General features: G+C 51.2%; 1 protein-coding gene across 5 annotated transcripts; it reads right to left on the bottom strand.

Moving 5' to 3' along the window:
- Positions 1-111: 111 nt before the first annotated feature.
- FBXL19 (F-box and leucine rich repeat protein 19) lies at positions 112-21,910 on the bottom strand. Of its 5 annotated transcripts, none has more exons than XM_039884449.1 (11): positions 21,707-21,910; positions 17,867-18,067; positions 16,370-16,513; positions 16,162-16,248; positions 15,851-16,069; positions 15,181-15,342; positions 13,550-14,061; positions 6,535-6,698; positions 6,285-6,446; positions 1,922-2,140; positions 112-1,818 (listed from the first exon to the last, which is right to left on the bottom strand). In XM_039884449.1, the coding sequence occupies exons 2-11, from the start codon at positions 18,041-18,043 to the stop codon at positions 1,640-1,642; spliced, it is 2,025 nt and encodes a 674-aa protein (XP_039740383.1). In that variant the 5' UTR covers positions 18,044-18,067; positions 21,707-21,910; the 3' UTR covers positions 112-1,639. The 5 variants fall into 5 exon arrangements, with proteins under 5 accessions (XP_039740383.1, XP_039740382.1, XP_039740384.1 ...); XM_039884448.1 differs by lacking the exon at positions 21,707-21,910 and adding an exon at positions 19,335-20,238; XM_039884450.1 differs by lacking the exon at positions 21,707-21,910 and adding an exon at positions 19,335-20,236 and having other exon boundaries at positions 15,310-15,342.
- Between the last annotated feature and the right edge of the window lie 1,009 nt (positions 21,911-22,919).

The following is a 22,919-nucleotide window of genomic DNA, read 5'->3' on the forward strand; positions in this document are numbered from 1 at the left end:
TCCATCCAAACAGCTCCTCCCTCAGAGAGTCCCAAAGGGTGAGCACCGCGATCATCCGCACCCCATCCCCGCCCACAGACGCCGCACACACACACACAGGAACTCAGCGGCCCCGGATGTAAGATTTTGAGTTTTATAGCAAACCGTATTGTAGATTTGGGGCCCAGCCCGGCTGGGTCCCCCAGTTGTCCCCAGCCAGGCTGCCTCCTCCCCCTCCCCCAAGCGGCCCCATCCTCAAGCCTTTCTCGTGATCCCAGGACCTCCTCCTCGGCCTTGGTCCTCCCAGTCCCTCCCCCCACCCGCGCACCTCCCAGTTACCTGAGGTATGTGGATAACCCCCTCCCCTACATGGTACATACCAGCACCCCCACCCCACCCCCGCCGCCTCAGGCCTGGGCTGAGGGGCGGGCCCTGGCTCCCCAAACCCCGCCCTCACACTGGAGGAAGAGGCAGGGCAAGAGTGTTACTAAGTTCCCATGGCAACCAAAAGGGGCCATTTCTAGCCTTAACGGTGGCTTTGGCCCGTGTCCATTGGCTGCTATTTCCATGGCAACCAGGAGTGGCAGTTCCCTGGGCAAATGGGATACAAGTTTCCATGACGATGAAAGAATGGGAAATGCCAAGCTGGAGGAGTCCCATCATCCCCATCGTTGGGCTGGCACCCCACCCCACCCCACCCCACCTCAGGTCCAGTGGGTGGAGCTGCTCAATACAGTAAAGCAAGAGAGAGCCTGGGAGTGGCATAGTCCAAACTGGGCACCCACTGGTCCAGTCTCAGTCCAAGCTGGTCCTGGCCCCTCAATGTGGCTCCCCTAGGTCCAAGGTTCCCCAGGTTCAAGTAACACTTCAGTACAGATGAATGTTCAAGTATTGAGCGGGGAGGCAGGCAGGGGGCTGGGGTACCCCTCACCACTCCCCTGGGCCACGCTGAACAGCAGGTAGGCCAGCGGGCCCCCACTCCTCTCAATAGCTGCCATTGTCAGTGACTTTCAAGGAGTCAGGGAAGGGGAATGAACTGAAATCTGGGGAGGGAGTAAGGAGAGGGGTGACCCCCTAAGGGGGTACTACTGCCCCCACCTGTTCTTGTCCCTCCCCCAACCCCTCACTCAGCCCTGGCTTTCCCTGATTCCCCAAGTACTCCCACCTCTGACACCTGGGATCCCCAGTTGCTCGTCTGGTTTCCCTTTTTGCCCTCCCCACCCCCAACCCAAGTATCTGGTCCTTTCCCTGCACCCTTGGTGGTCTGCTGCCCCCCCTCCCCCAGCCCAGCCTCCACCTTCCCCAGCCCCTGGCTCCCAGTATCCTGATACCCTTCCCCATTCTCTCCTCCTCAAATGCACCTTACCACCCTCCCACCATCCCTTTGGCTCAGCACCCCAGTACCTCTGACCCACTCCTCCCCAGGATGGACAATGAAGCAGATGGAAGGGAGAAGGGATGGGAAGGAGACCCCCAGAAATATCAGTGCAGGGGGTAGAGAATGGGGAGGCAGGCTCGAGTCCCTGGGCAGGAATCCCAAGTCAGAACTCAGGAATCCCAAGTCATGAGGTGGGTGGGTAATCTGGCCTCCCAGCAGGGGAAATGAAGGCCTGAGGTCCAGGCTCCTGACGAGTCCTGGGGGAGGGTGGGGGGCACCCAACTAGCTGTCCTTGAGAAGCAGCTTCTCCTCTGGGCAGCGGAAGGGGCCAGGGGGCCCAGCGGCTGCCAGCCGAGCACAAGCTTCAGGTGAGAGCTGACGGCAGGAGCGCAGATCAAGACGGCGTAGGCGCGGGCAGCGGCGGAACAGCGGAAGGCAGTGGTCAGTGAGGCGGTGGCAACCTGGGGATGGGGCAATGGTAGCCAATACCAGGAGAGTTAGGGGGTAGGCACTGGTCATGTGGACCAACAGGCTAGCAGGATGAACAGATGGGACCATGCTTACCAGCAAGATTGAGGTGTACCAGGGTCTCTCGGAGCGGGGAGGTGGGGGCCGTGAGGAGGTGGACGCTAGGATCTCCGACATGGGCGCAGTGGCTCAGGTCCAGGGCACTCAGCTGGGGTGCATGGCGCAGCAGGAGCCGCAGGGAGGCATCTGTCAGCTCCAAGCCTGCCAGGCGCAACTCTGCTACCCCCTGCAGCCGCCCACGGCTCTCCGTTTGCCCTGGGCAGGCAGATAAGAGGTCAGCACTACCCACTACCCCATCCTTGCACCTAGTACGCATCCTGACCAATTGTTTCCATGCTCACATTCCTCACCACCCCTGAACCTGCTCCCACTATAAAAGGGCACCTCGACTGGTACTCTCTGCCTGGCTTACTCTTTTCCTAAACACCCCCACAACCTGACCTCATCTCATCTGTCCACTGCTCGCAATGCCTCCTCAGTGAGGCCTGCCATGATTATTCCACTTAAAACTATAACACTCCACATACTTCTACCCCTTCTCTGTACTGTTTCCCCCTTTCTCCACTATTTGACATACATATTTCTTTCTCTCCTCCTACTAGAATGTCAATTCCAAGAAGTCAAGAATTTTTTTGTCTTGTTCTTACTCTAACCCCAACAAAAGGGACATAGGTGTTCAATATAATCATTCATCTAACAAATGACATCCCAGGCTGCTCTCCCACTTCCCTCTCCTTCCAGGATGGCACAGGTCAGCAGTAAAGTAACCAACTGGATTCCTTTCTCTACATTCCCTGTCACCACTCTGAGCCAACACCACTACCCTCAACTCCTGCCCCAGCCTCTGCACTCATTCTAGTCTCTCTTCTCCTTCCTGGAATCCAGAGAGCCATTCTCAAACACAAGTGGGACAACACCCATTCTTTGCTTAAAACCCTCTGAGGATACCTCAGACAAGTCCAATCTCCTTGGTAAAACATTCCAGTTACGCTAAGATCTTATCCCTATCTCAGCTCTTAACTCCTCTCCCTCACCCTCAAACTCCACAGGTGACTTTACCCTGACGGACTCTGCCTATGACCACCTGTGCTCAGTCCTCTGCCTAGCCAGTGTGCCTGGTTCCAGGTCTGAGCTCAGAAGCCTCCTCTTCCCCAATCTTGAAGACAGAAGAGCTCGCACTGCTCATCTCTGTACCCAAAGTTTCCCTCTTATTGTATCTACCACATTCCTGCATTATGGTTAAAAAAAAAAAATGCCTATGGTGCATCAACAGTTTAGGTAGTCTAAGGTAGGGCCTCAGAGTTTATTTTCCTAACAAGTTTTCTAGTGCAGGAGTCCCCAACCCCCAGGCTAGGGACTGGGACCAGTATTAGGCTGGGTGTGACCTGTTAGGAACAGGGCCGCACAGCAGGAGGTTAAGTGGTGGGCGAGCGAGTGAAGCTTCCTCTATATTTGCAGCCGCTCCCCAGTGCTAGCATCACTGCTTCAGCTCCACCTCAGATCATCAGGCATTAAATAGATTCTCAGAGGAGCACCGGTCCCTTGTGCCAAAAAGGTTGGGGACCATTGCTCTAGTGATGTTGATGCTGCTGACCATGCTTTAAGAACCATAGCCCTGGGAGAAAAGTTCTCTGATTATCATTCCTGTTTACAGATGAGAAAACTGAGGCTCAAATCATTAAGCAATCTGTCCACGGTCACAGGATTATGGAGTAACAGCTAGGATAGCAAGCCTCAGTGACTCTAAGTCCAAACACTTAACCACAATGCTGTCTGCCTCCCAGGCACCAGCCTAGCCCCTAGATAAATTAGATTGGATGTCACAGACTCATGAACATAGACTCCAAGTGTTTTATGGAGTCTGCATAGTGCTAAAAATTTTCTTCATGTCTAATACTACAAAAAGGACATTTTAATAAAGGAATTTAGACACTGAGTTTTTCCTTAAAAAAACTGTAAGATCCGGCATTACAGGGCTGCCCCTTTCACCTGACAATGACTGACTGGAGTTGGGTTGATAAGTGCTACTTCCTAATGTCCTGCACCAAAGCCTATCACTTGTTACCTGCCAGGCCACCTCTGTGGGTACCTGATTAGACAAGCTCTCCTTATATATCCTTGGAGAAGCTAAGAACCTGGAGAGGGAATACATCTACAGATCCCCTCAACCATGGGCCACAGCTAAATGCCATTAGAGGGAAGCAGGGAAAAGGCACTTCTGGCTTGGGTGAGGCAAGGGGGCATCAGTGAGGATTTCGCTGTGGTGGCAGCATTTGAGCTGGGCCTTCAAGGATGTGACTGTGTGGAGAGATAGGAAAAGAGTACACCAGGCAGAGAACAGCAGAGGCAGAAGCAAGGTAGAAGAACTTTTGCTCCAGGAATGAATCATGAACCAAGGAGTCAAGATCAGAAAGGTAGGTATAGAGTGCCAATTTGCACCACAGGCTTCAAGGGCCTAGAAGGCTCGTCTTTGCAAGCTCCTGATAAATGGGCTTAAATTGAAACGAATTCAGGCTGCCAGCCAACAAGCACTTTCTCACCTCATGGAATGCACTGTTCCCAATTCCTACCCTTACCCATGCCCAAATCTTCCTGGCTCAGTCGAATTCCAGTTAAGAGTGGGCAATAGATGACTACTCTGGTCTGGTTTTGCCTGTGACTGGCAGTGGTCACTAAACCCTTCTGAGCCTCTGGTGCTTTGTCCAGCAAATGCAAAAAATCCTAGTCGCTTCTCTACTCCAAGACTACTGTGAAGTGGGTGGGGTGGGGTAGTGTGGGTAGGAAGAAGGGATACATGAAAGAGCTATGAAAGCAAGGTGCTGGGGCAAGCACACAGTCCCTGCCCTCACAAAGCTTAAGAACATAGTGAGGGGGAACAGATTTTAATCAAATGATTTCACAACTGTACAGTGCTATACTGGGAAGAGACTGCTCTCAAAGTTTAAGAGGGACTCTCAGTGGGGGAAAGGATCATGAAGGGCTTCTAGGAGGAAATGGAAATTTAGATTGATGCAAAGATGATTAGGTGTTAATTAGATGAAAGAGGATAGAGAATTCTAGGCAGAGTGGGCAAAGGCCTTGGGGTTAAAGGGAACTTGGCAAGGAAGTTGAGGTGGCTAAAATGCAGGATGGCACAGGTCAGCAGGAACCAGACCCCACCGGGCCTTAGCGACTATGGTATCCAAAGAACACTGAAGAGCAATGAGAAAGTTTATAGCACAGGAGTGACATGGTTAGACCTGTCCTTCTGGATAGTTCCCTGGCTTCAGTATGGAGAATAGACTGGTAGGGGCCAGAGAGGATGCTATTGTGAGCATCCCATCTACTTGCTAGACAAGGAGCCTCCAGACTTCAGTGCCCTCACTCCATACCTCTGTATGACCCCGAAAGCGACCAGGCCTCTGCCCACCTGACCAGCCTTAGCTTCCAGCATCCCTCTCTGCCAATATGGGACTCCTGCCCCATAAAACTGCTTACTCTGCCTTACACTCCCTTGAAAAAAACCTGTCTCTTTCAGGACTCAGTTCAAATAGCTCCTTTCAAGAAGGGCTTCTCTCACTGCCCCCCAAATCCCAGTCTTTACCATATCATGCCATACCTATTTCTGATTCTTCTGCATGACTGGGGTGAGGAATGGAACTGATTCAGTTTGAGGTCTCCAGGGTCCTACACAGGGCCAGGTCCAGAATATGTGTTCAACATATTCTGGGCCTGACCTGAGGCGAAGAGGTGGCTGGTCTGCCTGGGGAGATGATAACACCACCTCCTCGCAACTTTCCAAGTCAATTGGCTCTCTCTTTCTGCTCTTTTCCCTTAGGAATATCTTTGTCTTTTTACTATAGGGCAAAGGAGTCTTGGAGTCAAATCTATCTTTCAGCCATATTTTTACTGGATCCACACATGACTTTTAAAAGAATTTGAATTAATTTCCATTATTTAAAAACCAGGATATTTCAAAGAAAAACACATACTCTGGTTCCTCTTGACAAACAGAACTGACTGGCCACTGGGGGCCCACATTCTTCTACAGCAATTGCCACTGCTCCCTTTGGAAGAGGCTCTTCAGTAAAGCCCATCATACCCAGAGACTTATTAGCTCATAGTCCCTGGCTTCTCAAAGAATTCTGTCATCCGTCAGTCTTATAATTATCTCCTCCTGGAGAACAGGGACTAATTCTTTAACCTGTTCCCTCTGCTTTTAGCATAGGGCCCAGCACATAGCAGGTGAGTGAATGAATAAACAACAGCCAAGCAGGGCCTTCCTATTTAAACTCGAGTGTTCTATCTTGACCCTTTCTTCAATCCTTTAACACCTAGCATGAGTCAAAAGAGACCTTGGAGGCCTCATACCCCTACCCTTACCCAACCCATTCTACAAATGAGCCAACAGAAGCCACACCTGGTTTGGTGTCTGGCGGAGGCAGCAGCAGCTCACGGAGCTGGGAGTCTTTAACATCCTCGATCCAGCGCAGGTCCAGGAGCCGCAGGGCCGGCAGTGGGGCTGAGCCCAGGGCAGAGACAGACAGCCAGGAGCAGCCGGACAGCACCAGCTCCTGTAGGCCTGGGGGTGGTCAGAAAGCTGGTGCTAGGAGGACTGCCCCATGTATATCCCCCTCATAGCTCTAGCCTGACTCACCACCCCACCATACCTTGCAGTCGGTTCAGAAGCCACATGAGTTGCTTCTTGGAGACTCCTGTCCAGCTGAGGTCCAGGGCTCGAGGTTGGCGACGAACCACACCACTAAGCATGGGTGGGGTGAGTGACTTCCGCCGGCTCAGGTCCATTCGAGGCCACAGACGCTTGTCATAGCACCTGCCAGCCACAAGAGGGGAGACAGAGCCCTCAGCTCTCAGGGAGTCCACAATCCTCCCCACACTCAATGGTTCACGGGTTTTCTCTTGGTCCATTCAGACAGCAGGGGAGTGGGGGTTTGCAGGAAGCTCCAGACTGCAGGCCAAGAGCACTGAGTTTAGGGCTCAAGCCCATCACTGACTGGATGCAAGACCCTGGGAAAGTCCATTCCTCTTCCTGAGCCCCAGAGGCCTCATTTAGAAAACAAAGATCATGATCCATACTTGGCCTGCCCCACATGGCTGCTGTAAATCAAATGAGGTCACTCTGGTTTGCGGGCCTTACAACTTATATTCTGCCAAAGACACACAGAAACACCCTACATGTTGTATTTGATATGATACCAAAGGGATCTATCAGCAACCCAACCCCTACATTGGACTGATTGCTAAGTTTTGTTGGCTCGTCAGCACTTCTCATCACCTCTACTAATTTCTGCCCTTGATCCATCCACATCTGCCCCATTCTGATAGCCAGCTGCCCAAGGCTTGACTTATAGCCCTATTTGGTCTCTTATTTGATTATTGTGTCTTTCCAACTAGAATGTCGGCTTCACAAGGGCAGACTGGCTTTTCCCCTTTGGTATCCCCAGTACCTACGACTATGCCAGGTGCACAGTAGGTTATCTGTTGCACATTTGTTGAATGAAAGAATGGTGCCACACTTCCACAGAGCAACCCCACAACACACTTCATTTACAGCTTTTCATTTACTCACTCAGTGTTTATGGAAGACCTGGCAGTTCCCAGGTATTGAAGCTATAAAGACAAATGAGACCTGAACAAAGTTAGACAGGTTTCTTGATCCCAGCATTTCTAAGAGCCTTGACTAATCCAACATGAAGTAACTGTAAAAGGGCTTCCCAAACTTATTTTACCAGGGAACCCTTCCTCACCTCTCCCAGTGTTATCTATTAACACTTTGAGGTACACTAAAGTTGCTTGAGACTCCATCTGAAAACTCTTCTTACTGTAGTTCTCAAAGGCATGTCAAGAAATTCCCACTGGACTAAATGAACTATCTCAGAAGTAGCAGGAGTGGGGAGGGGCCCAAGAAGCTGAATCTTACCTCCCGTCCACACCCCAATTCTTTATTTAAAAAATTTTTTTGTATTGATTTTTTATTTTATTAGTTTCAAGTATACAGTGCATTGGTTGGATATTTATACAGTTTATTAAACAATCCCTCTAATTGCTCTTTCTCTCCTCTGGCTCTCCACCTAGCCATTACATTAATGCTAACTGCATTCCCTATGCCATGCTCCCCATCCCTGTGACCATCTATCAACTCTTAATTTGTCCTTCTTTAACCCTTCACCCTTTTTTCCCAGTCTCCCAACCCCGCTCCCCTCTGGCCATCATCAGATTGTCCTCTATGTTTATGAGTCTGTTTCTGATTAGTTTGTTCTTTTTGTTCCTTAGATTTGGCATGACCCGCACATGCCAAATTATAAATGTGCAACAGATAACCTACTGTGCACCTGGCATAGTCGTAGGTACTGGGGATACCAAAGGGGAAAAGCCAGTCTGCCCTTGTGAAGCCGACATTCTAGTTGGAAAGACACAATAATCAATTCTAAAGGGCTTTTTCTTCAAGAACCCTGGGCTGGAATAGTGACCCCAACTCCACTCATTTGCTATCCACTGATCTGCAGAGAACATGAGTTTATCTTTAATTTGATCCCTCTTTGCACTTAAAACCAGCATTGTTTCACATAAATATATTAGCCTTAGAAACAGAACAGTAAAAACAGACTAGGGCTATTAAATTCTAATCAGGTGTTGCTGTGGCTTTAGACTACCACCTAAAGACATTTTGTTAAACAAGGAGATAAGTGTTAAAGATACAATAGCACAAAATAGAAAGACATACTTTTCAAAATTAATGGAAAGACTAAGCCATGCTTTTGTGCCACTTAAAACTACCAGGCATACTCCAGTGAAGCTGGGTGACATTTTTGGGAATGCTGGAGGCACAGATATAAATACTTCAAAATCCAACAACTCCATTTCCCTCCTCTTTTGGCCTTCTATATTCTCCTGGTTCCAACCACTAAACCAATTATCATTTGTAAATCTCTCTATTCTAAAAAGGAAAAAGAAACAAACCACCTTCAAACCCAACTTCTACCCTAGGCCCTACCCCAGGTCCTACCCCTTTTATCTTTCACTCAGTAAAATCCGGCTCCATCCAAATCCTTTCTCTGCCCACTCTGACCCAGTCTTGAGTCCAAGCTCAACTGCGGCCACCACCTTGAAGCACCTCCTGGACCTTCCATGGCTAAAAGGGAACCCTTGCCCCTGGGAGCTCATGCAGTCCCTCAACTGTTTCTGTATCATATTACATAAATCCCACACCAAACCACCTATAGACACACAATGTTGTCTGATGCCAATAAAGTTTGGTAGATGTTGTGGTTCTGCTGCTGGAAATGCCAACCAACCCAAATCCTTCAAGGCTCAGTTCTAGTGCCTCCTCTTCCAGGAAGTCTCCTCCTGACTCTTCTTGGCTGGAACTAATTTGTCCCTTTGCCCTTCGATGACCAGGACACTGGGTTTAAACCTCAGAGTGGCAGTCAACAGTCATTGAGGGTCCTACTGATACCATGTGTCCAGCCTCCACTGGGCACAGAGCAGTCAGAAAATGGGGGAGACATAGCCAGTCCACGGTAACTGATGAGACAAAGGACATAAGAGATCAACTAGAATAGGACAGAAGCCCCCAGAGAGACTTTAAGGAAGCAGTAATTATTCTCACAAGGGGAGGAGAGGAAGAGGGTGTACATTCCAGATCAGGAAAAACTGGTATCCAGGTCCAGGACACAGGGAGAAAACAGCTCTGAGGACCCAAGGCAGAAGAAACAAAGGGCAATTTGTTATCTCATAATAATGAGAATGATGACGATGATGACTACAGCACCAGTAACTAGTATCTATCAAGAATTTACTATGTGCCAGGTACTGTTCTATGCATGAAGCATATAACTTCACAACAGCCTTAGGAGGTAAATACTGTCATCAATTCCTTTTGAGAGTTAAAGAAAATGAAGCTCATAGAGATTAAGAAATTTGTTCAAGGTCCCACAGCTACCAAATGGTAGCAGAGCCAGGGCTTACATCAAGCTGGTCTGGATTAAGAGCCTGAACTCTGAGTGGGTTAGAAGTAGGGGGTAAGGCTGCAGACGAGGCCTAGAGTATGGGTGCCAAGTCAAGGAAGGCTGGAATGCCAGGTTGGATTGTCATGGCCACAGAGCCCAGAGGTAAAGAATGTATGCACTATGGGGATCTATATCTCAGCTCTGCCACTTCTGTGCTGAGTGACCTTAGGCAAGTCACTTGTCCTCTCTGGGCCTCCATTCTCTAAACCATAAAAGGAAGTAAATGCAGCATTTACTTCAAAGGTTTGCTGCAAAGATGAAGGGAGACAGTAGAGAGGAAGTGTTTAGAGCAGTCACTGGGGCACTGTTCACATCCAAACGTCCAATAAGACTATGAAAGTTCGTTGTGAAGCAACAGGGAGCCATGGACAGGTTCTTTCTACGCTGGGGAACGACACTGAGGCAAGAGGCAGGAAGAACTAAGAGGCCAAGATATACCATCATCAGGAGGGCGGGCGGACGTGTGTGTGTGCAGGCGCTTTATGTTCAAGTTCCCTAATCCATCCACTTTATCCTTAAGTCTCTTCAGCCAGACCCTGAATGAGTCATCCCCCTAATAACCCACCTGCAAAATCTGGGCTCCCTGATGCCACCACTATTCACTACTCTGTCCATCTCCAAGACTTACTCCCAACTCCAACTTGCCTTGACCCTGTGTTCAAGTCCGTTCCTTGCCACCCTCTGTGCCAATGTCCTCCAAAGTTCAAGCCCTCTTACCCGCAACTCAGCAACTCTTCCATGCTTGTTCTGCCTGCCCTCTCCCCCCTTGCTCTTCATATATCACTTCACCTACATATTCCAAGATAGAAGCCACCAGACAGGAAAACCTGCAACTTCCTGCTCTCCCACCTACAAATTTCTCTCCAACTCCACCCTCGCCACCTCTTTCTACACTCCATTCTGATTTCCGCACTGTCATTCATTCGACAAGTATTTTGTTTAGCACCTACTACATACCAGTTGCCAACTTAGAAACTAGGCACACAGCAACAAACAAACAGATCGAGTCCCTGCCTTGAAGCTGATGTCCCTGACCCCTTGTGACCTGGCTTTGGTCTCCTCACTCCCCTGTAGCACAGCCAAGGATATCAAGGCCTCCTTGTAGAAAAATCCAACCGCCAATTCTGGCCTTTGATCTCCCATGACTTTTTGCCAACATCTGACACTGTTCATCATCATTCACTCCTTCTTCAATCCCTTTTCCTTAGGACATACCTCTCCCCTCCATCTCCAAATCTCTGGCTGCACTTTCTCTAACTCACAAATACTGACATTCTACCTTCTGCCCTCTTCCTTGGAGCTCATACCTATAGGTTGAAAACTCTCAAAATTGTATCTTTCCCTTGGTAGATCATTTTGCCTTCCAGTTCCAAGAGAAGATAGAAGCCACTAGACAAGAAAACATAACTTCCTGCTCTCCCACCTATTTGTTCATGGCTGTGTCCCTAGTTTATAAACTTGGATCTTCCTTTTGAGCATCAGACCTGTATATCCCGCTGTTAGCTCCTAACTGGCCCACAGGCCTTTCAAACCAAACAAGTCAAATCTGAGCACTTCACTTTTCCCTAGAACCTGCTCTCTTCCTCCAGTATTCCTGAGCACGGAGAATGGCACTATTGCCCATACAGGCTTGTGAGCCAGAAACTCAGCTGAGTCACCCTGCTTCCTCATAGCCATTTAGTCACCAAATCCAAGCTATTCTGTTTCTTAAAAAGTTCTCTACCCCCACTGCCCATTTCTGCCCCTAGGCCTGACAGTCTTCTGATTATTCCCACTGTACCTCACCCTACAGGCCTCTGCTCTGCTTTACCCTTGTCATCTTATCAAAAGCTGGTATTTTATTGATTAGTACCCTTCAGGTTCTATGCTAAATGCTTTGCAAGGACCACCTTATTTAATCCTCACAAGGTATTAATATGAACTTCAGACTACAGATGAGAAAGCTGAGAACTTGATAGGTATAGCTGTTCACCTATGGTCATATATCCAGGAAGTGCCAGAGTCATAGCTGATGGAACTCATGAGGACCAGAGTCCAGGGACCAAGCTGGGAGTCACTGTGTAGTCCAGCCTCTGGCACTTCTGGTCACAAGTCTCTCCTTGAGGCAGAAATCAAGTCCTCTTCAGTTCTGAATCCCACATGCCAAACACAGGGCTGGCCTTGAAGAGGCCTCAGCAAACATTTCCTCAACTACCACATGAAGCACGGGTGGTGATCCCCAGCAACTGTTATAACTATTTGCTTCTATGTTGCAGGTTGACTGAGCGAGCTCTTCTAGGACACAGATCTATGGTCTGAGGATGTAAAAGTCTGTACTTCCAGTAACTATAACTGAGTGAATAATAATGATTACAATTAAAAAACTGGGTAGTTTCTATTTCTCAGGTACTGTCTGTCCTCAGTTCTTTAGGTGTAGTAGCTCACAAAAAAAACACTACGAAGTGTTCTTGGTTCTCCTGGTTTAACGAATGAAAAAATGAGGCACAGACAAGTTAAGAAACTAGCCCAATGGCACGTATGGCTCATTAGAAGAAGAATAAGACTGAACCACAGGCAATTTACCTCCAGAGCCCACAATCCCATCCTCTTAGCTCTACAGCCTCCACAGAGACCAGTGGGCATGACCTAGCACCCAGAATTCCAGAATGCAAAGGAAAAGGACTGGAGTTGAAGTTCAGCTACTAACTTACACTGTGATTTCAGGTGTCCCTCATTCCCTCATAGGGTGCTATTATGAAGAACAAATCAGCTAACATTTGCAAACCAGCCAACAAGGTGCCTGGTCCACCAACAATAAGTGCCTGGGAAAGAGCCTGATTTACTCATTTATAAATTATTTCTAGGGCACCTACAGTGCCCTTTGTCCTGTGTTGGGAACATGAAGATAAAACAGACACAACATCTGTACCTGATTGGAACATGTTTATGAATAAACGAATGAAGGCTCATCAACATGCAGAAAGTCTCTACGTGCTCTGTGAGGGGAACGGAGTGCTGTACAAATTTAATTTGGGGGAGAGAATTTGTCAGGGGCAGGATCAAAGAGGAAGACCAAAGGCTTGGGAGGATGACTGACATTTCTGAACAAAGTTTAAGAAGCAGTGGGGAGACGGGAATGGAAAAGCAAAGGGAGATGGTGGTGGTTCTGGGGCATGAAGAAGTTACAAGTGGAGTCACGGGGCCCAAGTACGGCTGCCTCTAAGAGGGCAGGGGCCACCTCAGCAAAGAGCTTTCTTACGTGTAAATGGGACCGATAAGACTGTCCTCAGGAGTAAGAAAAGCAAATGAGATGATACATGTATAGCGGTCAGCACTATGCTTGGCACATACTAAACACTCATAAATAAGTTATTAAGAGGAAAGATTCTGGAGCAAGAAGACCTCTGGGTTCCAATTTCTGGTTCTACTGCTTCCTCTCCACACGACCTTGACCTCAGCCTCATCTGTAAAAGGGGAAACCTCACAAAGTTCAGCTCAAAAATGGAAAGCAGCCTGTGCATAGTAAATACAGAAGTATCATGCCATAATATATACATACTACAGAAGTTTTATCAACACAAGAACAGTGACCAAGGAAGATCAGGAACCAGTTGCAGGTCACATAGCAAGTGAAGAGAGTGTCAGCATGGAACCTAGACCTGTCCAGGCCACTCACCAGCGGCTCCAAGTCCGGCAGACTCGCATGCAAACACACAGCTCCCGGGGCCCGAGGTGCTGGAAGACACGAAGCCAGGCAGCACGGGGCAGGGGGTGGTCGGATCCAGCAGCCAAAGGCAGGGTGTCAGGCTCAGGGCTTCGAGGTGGGGGCCGTACCACATGCCGTTCTAGCTGCGGGGGCCGGGGTGGTGGGGCGGGGCCCAGGGGCCAACTGAGGAGGGGCCCCCCACTGCCTGGGCGTATAGCCCGCCGCCCTCCGCGGTTCTCCTTCTCCCCTGAGCTGCCCCGGGCTGGCCGTCGCCCATTCCGGGCCTCGCCAGGGGCCTCATCCTCACTCAGCGATGAGCCCGATGAGTCGGAGTCTGAGTCCGAGTCCGAGGACGATGAGGAGGTGTCAGGCACCCGCTCCAGCAGCTGACACATCCGCTTGAAACGCTCCAGCTTCTCCCTCTGTGGTGATGGGGACGGCACCGCTGGGCCCTCAGCAGAGGCCAAAGGTGGCTTTGGTTTCTGCAGGGAGACAGAGGGAGACTGTTCTAAGGCCTGGCACACACTTTCCCACCGCCCTGCCCCTGGGGAGTAAATAGCCCATGGGACAGTCCTGAGTTCCAGCCCTGACTGTGCTCCTGAACTATGTGAGGCATCAGCCAAGCCATGACCCTCTCTGAACTTGTTTCCTTATCTGTCACGTGAAGGTGCTAATTCAAATAATTAAATGCCTTATGGATTTTAATTGCTTATGAATTTCCAAAAACAATGAGCTATAGAAAACAGTAGGAAATCTAGTTTTGAGTACTGGCTTGACTATCAATTCTGTGTGACCTTGGGAAGCCTCTGCCTCATCATCTACAACATGGGATGCTGGCTTAGATAATTCTAAGTGTCTGTTCAGTAACATGAGAATAACAAAGATCATCTGGCCCCAAATGGAACACTCCATACTCACTGACTCATCACATCCTCGTAGTGTTTGAATGGAGTGGCAACCTGGGTCACTTTTTAGATACGAGAAAACTGAGGCTCAGAGAGATTAAGCACCCAAGGTTACAAGCTGACAAATGGCAGAAGTAGGATTTAAATGCAATCAGGCAGACCTTTGCATTGTATCTGTGCAAAGTGACATCTGAATTCTAGCTTTGCTGTGTGACCTTAGGCAAATCTTTTAACCTCTTTGGGCTTCATTTTCCTTAAATTGAGGTAAATTTTATAATTTACAAAGCTCATTTCATTTCATTAAATTTAAACAGTTCTGTGGGATAGGTGGATAAGGAAAGCAGTATCATCTTCATTTCAAAAATGAAAAACTGACTATCAGAGCAGCTGACAATTTGCTAAGACCACACAGGGAGTCACTGGGCAGGTATATGAACTTGGTTTTTTCCCTTTAAGGTTTGGAAAGATGAGGTAAAAGGGTCAGATAATACCCTCAAGTGTTCTTGGAAAGTCAGGGTCCTGGCTCCAACCCCATCTCCCCCTCCACTCTTCCCAGTGGTCCAGATGCCCACTGTGGCCAAGTGAGGCAAGGACAGGACAAGGTCAGCAGGAAATGACAGATCTCTGTCTCCGGGATGGAGGGTGCGGCAAGGAATGGTGGGAGGGGGAGGGAGAGGAAGGTGATCCCCGGCACACCTCCCAGTTCTCGGGAGGGAGCCCAGGGTGGCAGGACGAGAAAGCCTGGCTTGGATTCAGAACCCTGGGGGGCAGAAGGCCTGGGCCGCCTGGGTCCGATCCTCGGAGGAGGCAGGCATCTCCACCCACCTTCTTCAGGTGCCTCTCTCGGCCTCCTTTCACCTACCAGGGCAAGGGGGAGATATGGGGAAAGGGAGGGAGACCCCATTAGCCATTCACTGTTCACAAAACTAAGATCCATGTCCTCCTCTTAGACTACAATTCCCAGAAGCCCCCACCTCAAGGAGAATTCCGAGCATGCTCACCTTCTAACCAGTGTCTTGGCTCACTGAGCATGCTCTCATCTCTTTCTTCCCCCTCAGGCCCTTTCCAGCCCCTCCTTCCTCCTTTGTAGCAGCTTTGAGCATGCTCATTCCCTACTTCCTAAAATACCCAGGGCTCCCAAAGATTCCCTGTCCAGTGCCAGTTGCCCCTCACCTGTACCTCTCCTCCACATTGAGCATGCCCCATCCTCCCCCTAACACCTAGAAAACTGCATCTCTCAACAACCCCTCGGGGTGGGGGAACCAATGGAGCACTGCCTCTCTGGCCCAGGCTTCCCTAAAGGGGACAGGATTACTGCTCCCAGATTCCCTTGAGCTGGACCTAGTGAGGATGCTCCCTGGCTCACCTTTTTCCTTGGGGTAGGGGGCTCATTCCCTGCCTCCCTCTCCTTTCTTTTGGGGGGCCCAGGCACGTCTTCTGGGGGCGGCCCAGCAGGCAAGGGGCCCTTGCGCCTGGGCGGGGGTGGTGGAAGCGGCGGCTCCTCCGTCAGCTTCCATCCACTCCCCAGGCTGGCACCCTCCTCGCCGTTGTCAGCCCTGCGGCGTCCTGGTCCCTCACCTGAATCCTAAGGAGATGAAAACTGGGGTGAGATTCTGCACAGCTTCCCAGCCCACTGCCTACCCAGAGCCTAGCATCCAGCCCCGTCCCTGCCCTTACCTTGCTGGTCCGGCCTTCCTGGGTACAGCGAGGGCACTCCCAGCAGTTAGGGATTTCAGCGTTGATGACACCCTCAGCCTTCCCCATCTGTAGGAAGAGGGCAGGGAGTGGATGTATGGTGTCAGTAAACTCAGAGAAAGGGTTCCCCACCTCCTTGATCCCTGACATTCTCCCCTATCCCAGACTCCAGGGTCCCCAGGGCCATCACCTTCAGGCAGCCAGGGTGGACGATCTCGTTGCAGATTGTACACTCCATGAGGCTCAAACCAAATTTCTCTTCCTCTCCCTCCACTGTGTCCTCTTTCCCAGCCTCCCCACACAAGAGGCACACAGCTGTATGTGGGAGCACGGGCTGTTGGGGGAAAGGGGGCATCAGGGACCCCAAAAACAAGCAAAAAGAGAAAGACCCTTCCTTCTGGGAACCGTGGCCAGCTGCTAGAGGCGGTTCAGAACCTATGGGCCAAAGTGGGTCAAATCTTGAATTTTTTCCTTTTTTGGCAGTATGACCTTGAGCAACTGATTTAACACCCTATGTCTCTGTTTCTCCATCTGTATAATGAGGCTAAGAATTTTCCCATGCAGGACTACTCTAAGACTGAGATAATGCAAGAGAAGCATTCGATACATAGTTTATCCTCACTGTTGTGAATGCTGTAGCTGGATCCAGGGCCTTTGTGACCCTGAAATTGTATCTGGCTTTGGAAGGGAGAGAGACCACTGGCAAATATAACAATAATACTCAGAGCTGGAGAGGACCTGACAGCAGCCTGGGATAATTCTGAGTTTGCTCAATGGGCAGCCCAAGGGTTGCTCTGGACCCCACAAAGAAGCTAGTTTGGGCAAGATATCTGAGAACACTAAAGGCTGGTCCTCGGGATAAGAGAGCAGGCTTCGGACAACATGACTCTGGGAAGGATGGTAGTAATACTGAGTCATATCAGGGATGCCGAACATTGTGAGACAGACTCTAAGAAGTAGTAGGTAGGAGAAAGAAAGAACAGGAAAGGAGGCAAGGACTGAAGGACAAAGGAAGACAGGGGCTGTAGGGTGAAGAGACCAAGTAGGAAAGAGTGGCTAGAGGGGAAAATGTAGGTGGTGGTGTAAGGAGGGGGACGCAGGATGCGGCTGGCTGCTATGGCTATTGGGGAAGGGCTGCTCTCTGGACAGCTGGTTAGAAACCCATGTTCCTCTGATACCTACTGTGTGCCAGTGCTATTGTTTACAACTCAGCAAAAGAAATATTTTACAGAGAAGTTACCTTGAGATTCAAAGTGATTTTGCTCAAGGTCACAAAAAAGGTAAGCCTGGCCTCAAATCCAAGACCACTCTGGCAGGTGAGAAAGAGGCCAAAGAAGGCTAAGACGTATTCACAGAGGCCAGCTCTGGAGGTGGGTCTTGTGCACAGACACTCTACAGAGAAGAATGAGAAGGGCCAGGCTTTCTATGAGACTGTGTCTCCGAAAGTTAGGAAAAGTATGAAGGTAGGGACTAGGTTAGATTCTTCAGTGTGTCCTAACATTGCCTCCAGCTTGGAGCTGAAGACAAAAATCAGCCTGATGGATGTTTGAACAAACAAGTGAATGACTGAGTAAACAAACAGCAACTCTACAGGACACCCTAAGAATCAGCCACCAGTCACCCCAGAATGGTGCTTAGGCCAGTTGGGGAAGAGCACCCAGAGTCCCAAGGTGGGGGCAAAACTCACGGCAGTGCACTGCCGGAGCAGGCACGACTGCTTCATGCGCCCAGGCCCCCCGAACTTCTTCATGTCTCGGCAGAAGTGGCAGTCCCCGCACTCAGTTCGCACACAGGCCCGGCAGCGGCGGCAGCGGGTTCGGCGTCGGCGCGCTCCGGCCCCCGGCCCCCGGCTGCTCGACGACATTGGGGGCGTCAGCAACGCCGAGGGCTGTGGGTAAATGGTGACAGGGTCAGGTGGGCCCAGTGGGGCCCTGACCTGGGAAACTCCTGGCAGCTCCCCCCATTTCTAAGCAGTCAGAATTCGCCCTCCTACCTAGGGAGACAAGGAACAAGGTCACCTCTCCTGCAAGGGGTGGGGGTAACCACTCTCTCTACTCAAGGCCTCTCTCTCCCAAGCAGCTCACCTGGCTGGCTCCTCTGGGAGCCTGAGAACTGGCTTCCTGACTTCACTCCTCTGACACTTCCTCAGAACCTCCTTGATTAGCCCAGGGAGAATTAAAGGGACACTAGCCTCTCCACTGACCGCCCCACATCAAAGCTTCTCGGAAACAGGGGCTCCTTGTTGTGGAGTTATGTTAGAAGGTCACAACTCTTCCCGTTATCCAAATGTACTACACTTCACACTCTCCCCAACCTAAAATTACCCAGATTTACCCCCAAGACACCCACAGATTCCTGGGTTGAAGCTTGCTTTCTTTCTTTCTTCCTCCTCTCTCTCACACACAACTACTACCCAAAGCCTCAACATCTTCACCAGATCCAATGGGATCTTTACCCCTTCCATCCCTAAAGATTCACTCTGCTGCCCAACTTCCAGGGCTCTGAGACGCTCCCCACCATGCAGCTTCAGAGTTGCTCCTCCACTCAATTCCTCTGTTCTCCACAGAGCTCCCTCTGCTCTAAGACATCCTCCTCTTGGATCTCTCAGGTCAACCTGGGCAATCTCCCAGATTCCCTGGCTTGGGATTCTAGAATCCAGCCTGACATCTTTACAGAACTCAGGATGGGCTCCTATGTGTGCTCCCACCCCCAGCTTCCCATGCTGCTTTCCATCCCTAATTGTCTAGAATCCCTCCGGCTCCCCTTGCCATGGAAATCAGATTCTCCAAGATCCCACAAGGACTCAGCATGCCCCGAGGGTCTCTTCATGACCAAGTCTTACTCCAGCTTTCCCATTTTCAGAGACTTCTAGACCCATCTATGGGGGTGGGGAAGGGGGCTCTCAGCGCTCCAGGGGAGGGGCCTGGAGGGTGGCGACTGCAGGTGGGGATGGGGGTCTGCAAGGGGCAGCAGGGTCTAGGAAGGAAGGCCAGTTTCCCAGGATTGAGAGGTAACAAGATGAAGGACTATAGATGAGTTTGGAGCAAAGACAGGGTGAGGCTGGGGGCGGGGAAGGTTGAGAGAGCCCGGGCTGAGTATGCATGGGAGTGGGAGCTGCCCAGGTCTGGGAGTGAGGAGGAGCCGAATGAACCCACCTCACACGTGTCCCGGGAGCCATCTCTCCCTTCTCGGCAGCTCCCGGCGGGTCGGCGGCCATCGGCGGCGGGGGGGCCGGGCGGCGCGGGGCGCGGAACGCTCTGAACGCCGGGGTCCACGGCCCCCCGAGGGCGCTCGGCCCCTCCCTCCGGCGGAGGCCGGGACGGTGGCGAGTGGAGATAGGGGGCGCCGGGGGCGAGGCCCTCCCACGGGCTGCGGCGCGGCCCTTCCAGGGGGAGGTCCTGCTCTGGGGGGCTCAGTCCCTCAGCCCCCCCAGGCCAACGGGGGCTTCTCGGGCGCAGGGTGCTGAGCTTCTGCCCGGGCCCCACTCAGTCCGGGGTCCGAGTCCCAGCTTGCCTTCTCCCACCCCACCTCTCCCCAGCGCCCCCAACCCTTTAACTGGCTTCGTCTTGGCCCCCACTGCCCAGGGGTCCAGGGCCAGGCCTGAGCCACCCCACTGTTTCCGGGGTTCAAGCCCCGCCCACCGCCGGTTCCCGGGGAGGGGGGGGTCCCTGTAACCTGCCCCCCTCCCCTGTGCCCGCCCCTGGACTGCGGACCCTTGCCTTACGGCTACCCGGCGAGCGAAGGGAGGTGAAGGAAGCTGCGCCAGCCCCGCCCCCCCAGCTTGCGCGCGCCCCCGCCTTCCCACCCCCTCCCACCTCCAAACCCTCAAGAGATAGGGATTTAAATAAAATTTGAATAAACCCTCTTCCTCAAGCAGGAGAGTGGAAGGAAGGGATGGAAGGAGGCAGGGAAAGGGGGAGGGGGCAATCGCGGTGCCTCAGCCCCCCTGGTCCCCTGGCCCCGCGCTGCTTCGGCCCGGGGCCCTGACCGCCTCTCTCATCCTTCCTAAGCTCCTTCCTCCTTCCTCCTCTCTTCCCCTCCCCTCCCTTCTCCTCCTCCTCTTTACTCCCTCCTTCTTACAGAGGAACCCCGCCCCCTGCCCCCTTCTTCCCCCACCACTCCACTTTCCAGGACGAACACGCGCAGAGCACGACGGAAGTCGTAGTCCTGTAGACACGGGTGCTACCGCGGGAACAATGGAACGCTGGGGACAGCGGGGACTACGAACAAGATGGCGTAAGGCGTGCCAAGCCAGGAGCCGAGCTTGCCGGGAGTTATAGTCCAGTTGCCCTGAAGCTCCCCGTTGCGGAGCATACAGAAGGAGCGGGAATGGTGACTACAAACAAGATGGCCTTCTCCCCCGACCCGACCTCCTTCGCAGGCACTCTCACGCCCTCCTGTCCACAACTCTCCGCGTGTGTGGTACCTGACGGGAGTCGCAGTCCATCTGCTGCCATCCCGCTGCCATTTCTAATCGTCAGGAACAATGGAAAGGTGAGAAGGAACGAGGACTACAAGCAAGATGGCGGAAGAGAGGCGTACACCTGACTAGTAGTCGATCTTACGAGGTGCGATGGGAATAGTAGTTTTTTTAGCCTTTTAGTGTTCCTTAATAATGACGGAACCGGGAGATAAGGAGACTACCATAAAGATGGCAGGCTACTTAGCGTCTCCTTGTGGCCTTATTCTACCACTTTGGGCAACTCGCTCTCCTGTAATAGCGAAATCTCCCTCTCCCGGCGGCGCAGAGCCTGACGGGAGTTGCAGTCTTCCTGGCTCCTATTCTCTTCGGTCGAGACAATGGGAAGGAAAAGGGGCGGGGACTACCGGCAAAGATGGCGGCCGAAGGAGAGACGACGACCCGGGATTTGTAGTCCACGCGCTAAGGCTATTCCCTGCGGAAATGGGGGAAAGGACTACAGTAAAGATGGCGGCCGACCATTCTCCCTCTGCGGCAACACCTGCTGGGGAACGTAGTCCCTTCTTTTAACTACTACAGAGAAAGGAAGTGGGCTGTTGAAATGTGCTTCTCCGCGGACACGCGAAAATGCGAGCCGACGGAAACCGAGTCTTTCCTCCTCCTCCTGCCACCCCCTTCTCAACGACCTGCCGGGAAATGTAGTCCCACACCTTCACTTGCTAGTGGAGGGAGAAAATTTCTGTCACTAGTGGGGACCAGTGCAAGTGAGGAGAAGTCAGGACGATCCCAAAACATATAATGTCCACCACCCTATGTGGCGAAGACTTAATATTTCAGGGCACGGCTCTTAAAGGAAAGCAACGGTAATCAGTGTTGTCGCGACAAGGGAGGCGTGGTTCTGTCGGAAAGTACCGTCATGGTGTTGTCCCTTGGAAAGCTTGTACACCTCACACCCGATCCTTATTCCCCTATACCTCGGGGAATCAGTTATTTTCCCAGTCGTGAGGGCTCCAGGGAAAAGGCTCTGGAGTCAAAATCCCCGCTACTACGTGGGAAGTCACCAAACCTCTGTTTTCCCATCTGAAAAATGGGGATAAAGATACCTACCTCAAAGCAGAGTTAGGAGTGTTAAGATAATGTTCACGAGAGTGCCCAGATCAGGGCATGACACGGGACACGTGTTGGTAGTTCCTTTTTCGAGATTCCTTCCAGCCCACTTGTTCTGGGATCCCATGAAACCATCATGCCGGAAGGAGTGCGCTCCTGTGAGAAGAAAATCTTGGCGGGCAGGCTATCCCAATTTGAGCCGCACCCTCCCCGTCCCCCGCTCCCCCCCCAACCCGCCCCGCCGCGCGCCGTCCAGCCGCCTCTCCTCAGCTTGGTCCTCCAGCGTCCACTACCCCAGCACTGCTCCCAGGGGGCGCCCATTTTCCACTTGACAGTTCCTATTTCAACCTGAAGTAGGCGCTGTATACTGCCTGGCCTCGTCTCCAGCCGGCCTTGGAGGCATCCCCTTAAGACACCTCAGCCGCCAAAGCAAATGGTACTGCTTCCCACTTCTGTGCCTTCTTACCCGCCTTCTTGATCTTCCTTCTCTGTCTGGAAAACTACTCACTTTTGACTCCAAGGACTTCGCTCTCCTGTATTTGAGAGGAGAAGGTTAGAGGGCCCTGGGGAAGACTTGGTAGGTGTGGTTTTTCTGTCAGAGGAAGTTAACGCTGGCAAGTATGGTGTGAAGTCCTAAGTTTGCAGGGACTGGCCTCAGGCTGAACTGAGAGCCTCCTTCTAGCTCACACTTTAGCCGTCAGGAAATCCTTGGTTGCCAAAGGATTGTCTCCTGTATGTCCTCACTGCTTTAGCTTCGGCTTGCACGATTACTTCAGGGCTTCCTCTGCTTGTGCTGCCCTTCTCCTCCTGTTGGCACCCAATTAATTATTCATCCTTCAGATATCTGTTTAAATGTCACTGTCCCATCGAAGCCTTCCTGTAATTCTCAGATGAGATTAATTTATTAACTCTTCCACTAGATTGTTTTATGAGGAGTTCATGTCACATGTTATGTGCTTTCAGCATCTCATTCCATCTTCAAGAATCCTGTGAGGTAGAATCCCACTTTATAGATGAAAAAACTGGAATTTAGAACAGATGAGTGGTAGAGTCAGGATTCAAACCCAATACTCCAGAGCCCATCATAACTACTGCAACATCCACATACTGATCAAATCCAGCCCATGTGTGCATTTAGTTTGGCATAGCAACAACGAATTTCTCATGCAAAAATAGATTTCCACTTTCACTCAAAATCCTGAAATCTAGCAAC

The sequence above is a fragment of the Pteropus medius genome, unplaced genomic scaffold, assembly GCF_902729225.1.
Source record: "Pteropus medius unplaced genomic scaffold, Ma_sr-lr_union100, whole genome shotgun sequence".
NCBI lineage: Eukaryota > Metazoa > Chordata > Mammalia > Chiroptera > Pteropodidae > Pteropus > Pteropus medius.